This window comes from Zingiber officinale, chromosome 6A (genome assembly GCF_018446385.1).
Source record: "Zingiber officinale cultivar Zhangliang chromosome 6A, Zo_v1.1, whole genome shotgun sequence".
NCBI classification, from domain to species: domain Eukaryota; kingdom Viridiplantae; phylum Streptophyta; class Magnoliopsida; order Zingiberales; family Zingiberaceae; genus Zingiber; species Zingiber officinale.
Window position 1 is genome coordinate 57479637 of NC_055997.1, and position 10913 is coordinate 57490549.

Below are 10913 nucleotides of genomic sequence, written 5' to 3' on the forward strand. Positions count from 1 at the left end.
GACTTTTCGCAAATGGATTTCAGCCATTTAGAAGTTATGGATAGCAATATTCATCTTGGTTTGTTATATTGACACCATATAACTTATCTTCATGGATGTGCATAAAAGATGAATTCATGTTTTTTATTGTACTTATTCTAGGCCCTCAAAATTCAAAAGGGAAAATAAATATTTTTTTATAATCTTTGATTACAGAGCTGAACCATTTATAGAATGTAAGGTTTGAGACTTATGACATTGCAAGTAAATCAAACTTTACAATTCATGTTGCTTTACTATAGACGATTAGTGATTTTTCAGTATACTCAATGTTGTCAGGATGGAGCACAACTGCAAGTTAGCATGTCCACAATGTATGAGTGAGTCTGATACATTTTCATTGTCTTGTAGTGGAAAGATATCCTGGTTTGATATCATCAAAAAATTTTATCAGTTGGTCACCCATTTAGATGAAATAAGAAAATTTTCAAAAGGAAATTGACAGTAAACTTCCTCTAGGATGGAAGTTAGGTGAAGAAGTTCTTGATAAAATTAACAGTTATTGATTTCTATCAGTATATCAGGATGACTCTGATGATATAAATAAGTATATTATTAGAGTGAACAAGTGTGGTTGGAGGAAAAGAAACATATTTTGAGAGCTGTCGTATTGGAAGTATTTGCTCATTCAACATAATTTAGATGTAATGCATGTTGAGAAAAATTTCTTCAATAACATCTTCAATACTATGATGAATGCTCATGGAAAAACTAAAGATACAAAAAAATCACACGAGGTATTAAAACAATTAGTAAACATACTTGCGTTGTATCAGTATAAAACAACTGATAAATATCCAAAAGCTTGTTATACATTAAACAAAAAAGGTAAGCAAGCATTATGTACTTGGTTGAAAGCAATCAAATTTCCTGATAGATATGCCTCGAATATGTCTTCTTGTGTGGATACGAATAGATTAAAAATATTTTGAATTAAGATTCATGATTGTCGCATGTTCATGTAAACACTAATTCCAATTGCCTTCCATGACCTACTAATTCCTTATAATGTTTGACAAGCACTTACAGAATTGAGTCTTTTTTTTCAGAGATTTGACTTTAAGGATTATTATGACATTAGATATGCTCCGGCTTCAGACAGACATTCTAATGATACTTTGTAAGCTTGAGTGAATATTCTCACCTTGTTTTTTAATTAAATAGAACATCTACCTATTCATTTACCTTATGAGGCATAACTAGGTGGTCATGTGCAATACAGATGGATGCACTTATTTGAAAGATTTCTAAGGAAATTAAAGAATAATATTTGTAACAAAGTAAGAGTTGAGGGATTAATATGTAATGTATATTTGGTTGAACAAGCAACTTCCGTCTGCTCTTATTATTTTGCTGATAATGTAAAAACCAGACATTGTAAGTGCCCTCGAAATTCTGATGACACTCAACCTACAGACCTAGAGATGCTTTCTATTTTCACATTTCCTGGTAAGGCAATGGGTGCAATTATTTCTAGATGGTTAAATGAACAAGAATATCATGCTGCCATGACATATATACTCTTGAATTGTGAACATGTCAAACCATACATAAGGTAATAGTTCAAGTAAATATACATATATAGCTTTTTGTAAATTTGACATGTTATCTTATATGTCTTCAAATTACCTTTTTTGGCCGTTTATACGAACAACAATTATACTTACAAAATCCATCAATAAGTGCAAGTGAAGTAAAGACAAAGTTAGAGGATGAATTTGCATATTGGTTTCAAATTTATATAAGTTAGTAATTAAATTATTTATTACAATGCAACTGTATTATATATGCATCTAGTTTATATAATAACTCCTGTTATAGGTGAATGGCTGTAGAATTTTAAATGTACAAGATGAAAGACTAAAAAATCTTGTATTGTGACCTCTCCGTAACATAACAGTCTACTCAAATTATTATATCAATAGATTCAGATTTCACGTGGCCTAACGCGATTCACAAAGGCTTATAGATAATTATGGTATTTGCATATAATGATCCATAAATGATAATGATACTTAAATTGATTATTATGGTAGACTTGAGGAAATCATCGAGGTTAAATATCCTACTTTACCTTTATAAAGGTGTGTATTGTTCAAATATTCATGGTATGATTCAACTTCAAGAATATGTATCAGAATACATCATTTATTTATAATGGCATCAGGTGATTAAAATAATTAATAATGTCATGGTATATTTTATGGATTTTCTTTTTATTTTTTTCAACTCCCTACTTAGAAGACAATATTATTTCAAATGTGTATATATACTGTGATTTTGCATATATAGTCATGCAGCTAGGACATAGAACACATGATGACTAGACTGTTTTGAGAGTTGTTGGTGACTATAAGTAATTATATATTTAATAAGAGAAATGATATGCATCTCGAAATACCTTCTCGAATTCATATCTCGACTGATGTGGATTCTTTCGTGGGCATGACACGTCAGCATTAATTTTGGGGTTTTTTCACTCTGCGTCGCTCGATTCGCGCTCATTTCTCGCCGCAATCCTTCCTCCTTGCCCTAAAACACGCAGAGTACATCAGTCGTCTCCTTGCCGCCGCTCTTTCTCTCCGCTCTCTGCCCCGATCGAACTCCCGGTGATGCTCTCTGCGCCCTCTGCTCTCTGCTCTCTGTGCTCCTAACTCTCGCCGCTCTCCGACGCTCTCTGCTCGCCGCTCTCCCTTCCCATCGAAGAACGTCCGACGGCCAAAGACTCTCGACGCTCTCTGCTCGCCGCTCTCCCTTCCCATCGAAGAACGTCCGACGGCCAAAGACTCTCGACGCTCTCTGCTCGTCGCTCTCCCTTCCCATCGAAGAACGTCCGACGGCCAAAGACTCTTCCCCTAGCCCTCCCCTGCCCTAAATCTGCCTTGGTATTTTCCTTAGCTGATTTAGTTGGATCTTAAGATTTTTTTTTGTCGGATCTAAACGTCGCATGATTTTCTTCTGTTTAGCTGCTCGCCTCACACTTCCTTGTGATAGAGATTCTTGCTTTGTACATTCATTAGTGTAGCCTGTGTATGGAAGCTCTCCTTCCATCAGTTTTTCCTTGTGTGGCATCATCAAGTGTTTAAATTAGGTTGGGATTGGTTGGAAATATTTAAGAGATGGAGATTCTTCTTAATGAGATGATTAAGTTACAACTCCAGAATACAAATCAACTGTTTGGTTCCATGATTGATTCTTTTTGTGTAAATTGCAGGGAAGTTGAAGCTTTACTGGTATTCAGATATTCAATTTGTGATATCTGTCGTGATATAATCATTACATTTGCTTAATGTCTGTGGAAGAGTTTATATTGAAAATTGTTACAACATGTTGCATTTTATCTTAGAATAAGTTATCTAAGTTGGACCCTATCTTAACAGCTATAGTTCTCTATTGTTATCAGGTTGTGATCACCTTTCTAGTTTCTTATCTATTTAATATGAAATATGTTCATTGTAATTTGCAGATTTGATTAAAAATCCACAATTTTAGCAATCGTAGCATGGAGGAAAGTCGTTGTTTCGGATAGGTCGGTGTTTATAAAGACCAATGTTTAGAGTTTTGTGTGTTTGGTTTAGTAAATTTTTAAAATAAAACATGAGAGAGACCAGTACTGCGCTGACAAACATCTCTTAGAACTTTAGTATTTGGATGTATGTTCTTTACCATCTGGATGTATGGTCATCGCAAAATAGCTTATTTCCTATTTTTGAATTGATTTAGCATATAATCTATGAGCATTAAAAAATATTTGAATCTAAGTAATTCTTGTTTGCTTAATAGGTTGTTATTTGATGGCATCATCAAGGTACAGCTCCATCGACAATACAAAATTTGAACATGTACCATGTAGAGATTGCGGACGAAGAACATTGGTATGTGTTTCTAGATCGAGCAAAAATCCCGGAAGGAGGTATTATGGATGTGCGCAACATGGCTGGCAAAAGTGGGTGGTAGCTGATACTTTGTCTAATGAAAACACAAGTGAAATATGTCGTGGAAGGTTAGGAAGAATAGAATCAAGGTTAGACAGTGAATACATTGCTTCTCGCGGGCATAATCAAGGAAATTGGAATGTACCATCAGTGGTCTGGATATTAATTATAGTGAATTTAACTCTTTTGGCTGTATATCTTATTACTTTGTTAGTTCGGTCTTGCTAATTAGTGTTGAGTAATATTGTTGTTGTAATATGACAGATTAAATGTTTGTAATAACCAGCTTAAGACTAATTAGTTTATTAGTTTAGGTGATTAATTAGTGTTGACTAATGTTGGTACTGTAATGTGATAGGCTAATTTGTTTTTAGTTAAGATGGATAATGCAGAACTTGTTATATACCGGTTTGATCATTTTATAATGATTTTTTGTGCGTTCTTCTTCTTTTTAGACTTGTTCTTACTAGTACCCATTTTGTAATGGTTTGATCATTTTGTAATGATATATAGCTGTCTCTTGATATCTACTAGCATTGCAGAGACCCTTGAGCAAGGCATTGTAAGGTTCAACTTGCACAACGCCCTCCCTATCTAAGAAGGTCATAGCCTCATTCAACTTCACAAATTTGCAAAGCCCATTAACAACATCTGTGTATGTAACAGTTAGAGGAGTAAATCCCCAGTTTTTTATTTCTTGAAGAAATTCTATTGCAGTCTCAAGTTGCCGGTTATCATTTCATCGAACAATGAATGTGCAAAGAGTCCTTCCCTCTTAAACAATGGATATGCAAAGAGAAATTAAGTCTCAGCAGTTTGAACAAGCATTTCTCTTTGTTAAAATGGCATGCATAGCTACACTTAATCATCACACATCATTGAACAAGCTTAGAAACATAAGAAACAAGTCAGCACTAATCACACAGCATTGAACAAGTTTAGAAACATAAGAAACAAGTATCATTTAGACAGATCAAGATCCATATACTATGTTTCAAGGAAAAAAAGTTGAGACATCCTGATCTGGCTTAAACTTCTTGACTTCCAAAGCTTTGGCTTGGCACACTGCATTCTTAGCCCCTGACAAGCCTGGGAGTGCCAGGAAGCTCTCCACTTGTTTCAAACCCTTTCCTCCGAATGTCGCCAAGTGTAAGAATACCCTCAAGAAAGTCTTCGTGATCAATGATAAGAACACAAGTTTGTTGTTTGTCATGCATAAGCACAATGGCATCCTTTAGTATAGTAGTTGTATGAACTTTAGCATAGGTCTTTGAGAGAGACCAGAGAAAACTGGAGGAGAAAATAAATGTTTATGTGAAGCCAAACAAATTAAGAAGCACTAGTTGGGCTAGTAAGAAAGCTCTCTCATTACATTCGCCACTACCAATACATTAGCCCAATTCATTACATTCGCCACTACCAATACATTCGCCATTGGGCTAGTAAGAAGCACTAGTTGGGCTAGCAGCATTTCATTGTTGATAGTGCCAGAGCGGTGAATGTCAGTTTCCAGTTGAGATAGTTCGAGATCACCTCCATCATCATGTTGCCTCCAAACTGAAGCAATATTCTGTAGTCCTTTGTTAGCTCAAAGAGCAACAGTACTGAGGTTAGTGGAACCGAACAAACTGAAGCCAGTGTAGCAGCCATTCCAACCTGTATCAATGATATCAGTTTTAAATAATGAACATGAATTTGAATCTCCTTGGATTTTCAAAGAATGTAACGACACCTACTAATGCATAAGCCTGGGGCTGAGCAACAACACCATTTCCTGGAATTGCTGAATTTATAAGTTCTACAGCTAAGCCTCCAAAAACTGCACCAAGGGCAGCACCTATCATCAAGCTTGGCGCATAAACCACCTAAAGCAGGCAACATAACAGATGACAGAGCTATCATGCCTACTCCTAAACCACCTAAAGCAGGCAACATAACAGATGACAGAGCAAACTGGTCCTTTATAAACTCAAAAAGCATCGTCAGGAGAAACCTGTGGCGCTGAAGCAGAATGGACCTGACATTGTATTCAACAAAGAACCCTATAAATAGTAAATAGAGATATTTGGCTACAAAAAAATATATAACGCAAAAGTTATCTCATAAGTACCGAACAATAATCCTCTATCGCTTAAAACATAATAAATCATACCTTTCTTCTGGCCTTTGCAACTGATTTCTTCATAATTTGTTCAATCTTAGATTGTTTTCTCTTTGTGGGTGGACGACCTCGAGATCTTACTTTTAATGGAGAGTGTATTGTTTTTGAACTCGATGTAGATGCTTCTTTCAGTTGATCCGCTCTTGAATGATCTAGCTGAATAGCAATCAATTTTTCCTTCGCATCTTTCAAGATTTCCACCAAAACAGAACAACCGTCATCATTATTTGCCCCAAGTTGTTGAACCTCTTGTATCAATGGAGTGAGAATATTATACCGATGTCTTTCTCTTTCACAAACATATTCATCATAAATGTTAGTGATACTTTGATAACCACGCTTAATATCTTTGCGCCATCGATCCATAATATAATTCATAGGAACCTCAATCACCTTCATTCGTATCAACACAGAGATAGCATGCCTACATAAAATTCCCCGAAACTCAAAAAGATGGCATAGACACTTAACTTGACAATCTAACTCAGTATAATGTACCTTGAAGGAAGCATCTCTTATAGGGTCTCCATTTTTTCCCAACAAAGTTTCTACGACTTCAAATATAAAACCAACCCCTTCTTGCCTCACTAGTGAGGTATTGCAAAACATCAACCCTCTTATCTCATCTTGGAACAACTTAAATAAGTTGTTAGTGTAGAAACTTTGAAATTGTCTTTCAATTGGATAACCAGAAATTACTGGTATCATAGAATTAAAAGAACCAAAATCCAAATTTTTTTCTTTTTCAATCTTCTTCTTCAGAGCATTATCAAACTGTTCAACAAATTGCTTCAAAGAAGTTTTCGAATGAACATATTCATCAAAAAAAGCATTCATACTTTCACTCCTTTGAGATGTGGACATACCTGCCCAAAACTTATCCTTGACGTACACAGGTATCCATCTATTCCGCTGTTCATACAAAGATTTCAACCAGTCATTATTCTCTAAATTAAAATCCTCAATCATTTTCATCCAATTCTCATCACATTCATCAATAGTAAGTGAGTTGTAAACAATATTCTTCAATTGTTTCTTTATCAGCTTATATTGAGCATGTCCACTTAATTTTGCTGGTAATTTTTTCATTATATGCCAAATACACAAACGATGATGAGAATCTGGAAATATCTCTTCAATAGCAATTGCCATGGCGCGACACTGGTCTGTGATTATGGCCTTCGGAGCACGCCCAAGCATACATGTCAGCCAAGATTTGAACAACCATTTGAATGTTTCTGAATCTTCACTGGATAATAAACCACATCCAAGCAAAATGGATTGACCATGATGATTCACCCCAACCAAAGGAGCAAATGACATATCATAACTATTAGTCAAATAAGTAGTATCAAAAGTCACAACATCAGAAAAGTAATCATATGCAGCCCTACATCTTGCATCTGCCCAAAAAACATTTCTTATTCGAGACTCTTCATCTAAATCAAGCACATAAAAGAAGTTAGAGTTCCGACTTTGCATGCGACAAAAATAATTACTCAAGGCTTCAGAATCTCCATCCCCTAACCTCAACCTTCTAGCTTCTGAAATATAATTCCTACACTTTCTCTCATCAAATGTCAAATTCTCATAGCCTCCAGCCTCAACTACCAATGAATGAAAACTTTTACTTAAAGTTATTCCTGCTTGATCATTTAATTCAAGTTTCCTCTTTGTAGTTGAATCCAATAATTTATTACATCTAAAATGTCGTGACTTTCCAGGGCTCAAGACGTGATTATGTTCAAGAGATACACTATTTATCACAAAGTTATCATCATTCCGAATAACAACATTAATCTTAGCTTTGCAATTTGTCTTAGTAGAAGGTCTAGGGTACAAAGCATTTTTGGCTTGAGATATTGTTTTACCACTTTTGGCACATCCAAAACAAAAATATTTTTGCTTTCCATCATCTCCCTTTTTACCACCTAATTTGCAAATACCAAAACCAACATTCTGAGCATAGGATTTATAAAAATTACGAACTTCATCTTCAGATATAAAAGTCATTCCAATCTTAGGAATCATGACTTCATGTAAATTAGATGGAGATAGATCTGTGCTCACATGGTCGTTGCTATCGTTTACCTCATTTGAATCACTTTTTCCTTGTTCCATGATTATTTTTCACCTACATTTATTCAAAAATGGAAGACAGGTAAGTATTCAACTACATTTATTTGTTTAAAAATTAGAAAACAGATCCAAAAGAAATGTAACCGGTAAGCAAATAGCAACAAAGTTAGTACCAAATTTACTAAACCAAACAAACAAAACTCTAAAATAAAAACTAAAACCCAAATAGCAAATAGCAATCGGTAAGCAAATGTAATGGTCATATCACAGCAAATAGCTTATGAGCTTAGGAAGCACGAATGTTATTGCTTCCATACACTAATGTTATCACGGCAGATAGCTAAACATGAAATTTGATCACTAATGTTATCACTGTCGATACACAGGCTACACTGATGAATGTACAAAGCAAGAATCTCTATCACAATGAAATTTGATCGACCCTATTTTGATCTACACAATGGAAGTGTGAGGCGAGCAGCTAAACAGAAGAAAATCATGCGACGTTTAGATCCGACAAAAAAAAATCTTAAGATCCAACTAAATCAGCTAAGGAAAATACCAGGGCAGATTTAGGGCAGGGGAGGGCTAGGGGAAGAGTCTTTGGCCGTCGGACGTTCTTCGATGGGAAGGGAGAGCGACGAGCAGAGAGCGTCGAGAGTCTTTGGCCGTCGGACGTTCTTCGATGGGAAGGGAGAGCGGCGAGCAGAGAGCGTCGAGAGTCTTTGGCCGTCGGACGTTCTTCGATGGGAAGGGAGAGCGGCGAGCAGAGAGCGTCGGAGAGCGGCGAGAGTTAGGAGCACAGAGAGCAGAGAGCAGAGGGCGCAGAGAGCATCACCGGGAGTTCGATCGGGGCAGAGAGCGGAGAGAAAGAGCGGCGGCAAGGAGACGACTGATGTACTCTGCGTGTTTTAGGGCAAGGAGGAAGGATTGCGGCGAGAAATGAGCGCGAATCGAGCGACGCAGAGTGAAAAAACCCCAAAATTAATGCTGACGTGTCATGCCCACGAAAGAATCCACATCAGTCGAGATATGAATTCGAGAAGGTATTTCGAGATGCATATCATTTCTCATTTAATAATTACTTTATGTACTTTATCTTCTTTTTATTTATCACACATATATGATACATGATATTTTTCTATGCAGCTTTGTCCCAGATGACCACTAGGTAATATCCTACATATCAAAAAAATTTAGAGGATGATTGTCTCCAGCTGGTACTACAGAGCGGCTCGTAGACCAGGTCATGAAGAACTTTTATTATGTCAATTTTTGGTAAGTATTTTGAATAGAAAATGCATTTGTAGTTAAAAATTAACATGATACTAATTCTCAAAATCTATTGTTGCATAAGAGATATATTTTGGAGGAGGGCCACAAGGCCGAGTTTAAAAAAATTTACAACACCTACCGTTCTAAATTGTATAGGGACTTGTTGTACAAGTGGAGGCAGAGGAGCACCAGGTCATCCGAGGTCCCTGTTGCAATTTGGCGGTCTATTTGAGCTTCTCGGTATTAGCAAGACAATTCATCGATTGCTTGAGGTAATCACAATTCAAAGTCTGCTAGGCCAAGCACCGGATCCACAAAACATACAGATGGATCCCATTCGATTGTGGAGTATACCTCTGACTTGGTAAGTTTAAAATTAAGTTACATAAAAATTTCTTACATATGTTTTTTTATTAGTTTTAATATACTTGTATTCTTTGTACGTATGCTGTTGAATTATAGAGACCTCTCACTTATTGGGAGGTATTTAACATGACTTATAAAAAGAAAGATGGATCATTTATCGATCGACGCTCCTCAGAAATTAGTGTAAGATTATTAACTTTCATGAATATATTTGTAGACTTTATATGAAGGTTAAAAAAAGTATTATTTTGACACAGGAAACAATGTCTACTAGAGTTGCAAAGACGTCTCAACCTCATGCAGAGGGAGAGAATTCATAGCTTCTTTCCACCGATGAGGTTAGTAACATTTATTATGATGTCGTCGATGGAAGGAAGTGTCGGTTGCTACTCGAAAAACCTAGAGGTTCCACTGTACAAAAATTTTGTACAAAGATCTGAACCTTTTCCTAGCTACCATGTGTTCTTTTAAATTAAATTTTGGATCGCCTACGGAACTTAACACGTTTGATCCAAAACTTAATCTATTTGTTCTTTTAGGTTTTGACTTGGATCTCCTGCGGAACTTAACACGTTCGACCCAAGTCACCTTAAGTTATTAATTCCATTAAATATTAATTTCCATAATTGGTTCCCAGTACTGACGTGGCGAGGCACATGGCCTTCTTGGATATGGGAGCAACCACCACCGACTAGACAAAACCTTTTATAGAAATCTAATATTTAATTTCCTAAAATAACTTTAGGTTAACCAAAAAGAACAATCAAATCACAAGGGAAAAAAAAACAAAAGAACACAACTTCGAAAAACATATTCAAAATACTAGAACGTAAGCCTCTTGTATCTGGTATTATTTCCATAAATAACTAGCATGATGCGGAAAGGAAAAATTACTAGTTATACCTTCTAGAAAGACCTCTTGATCTTCTACCGTATTCCTCTTCTAACCTCGGACGTTGTGTGGGCAACGATCTTCCGAGATGAGAAACCACCAACCATCTTCTTCTCCTCCTAGCTAGGTTCGGCCAACAATAAGGAAGCTTCACCAAGGAAGAAGA

The 10913-nt window shown here is 36.1% G+C and overlaps 1 protein-coding gene across 1 annotated transcript; it reads right to left on the reverse strand.

Moving 5' to 3' along the window:
* Window positions 1-5956: 5956 nt before the first annotated feature.
* On the reverse strand, window positions 5957-8256 carry LOC121994828 (protein FAR-RED IMPAIRED RESPONSE 1-like). The gene is made up of 2 exons (XM_042548738.1): window positions 6127-8256; window positions 5957-6016 (listed from the first exon to the last, which is right to left on the reverse strand). Exons 1-2 carry the CDS (start codon window positions 8254-8256, stop codon window positions 5957-5959), a joined length of 2190 nt encoding a protein of 729 aa, XP_042404672.1.
* Window positions 8257-10913: the final 2657 nt, after the last annotated feature.

Excerpts from the sequence above, each read along its gene's own strand:
- LOC121994828 (XM_042548738.1), bottom strand. The coding sequence starts at position 8,256 with ATGGAACAAGGAAAAAGTGATTCAAATGAGGTAAACGATAGCAACGAC. Across the intron at positions 6,017-6,126 it reads TTGCAAAGGCCAGAAGAAAG|GGTTCTTTGTTGAATACAAT; the intron begins GTATGATTTATT and ends TACTATTTATAG.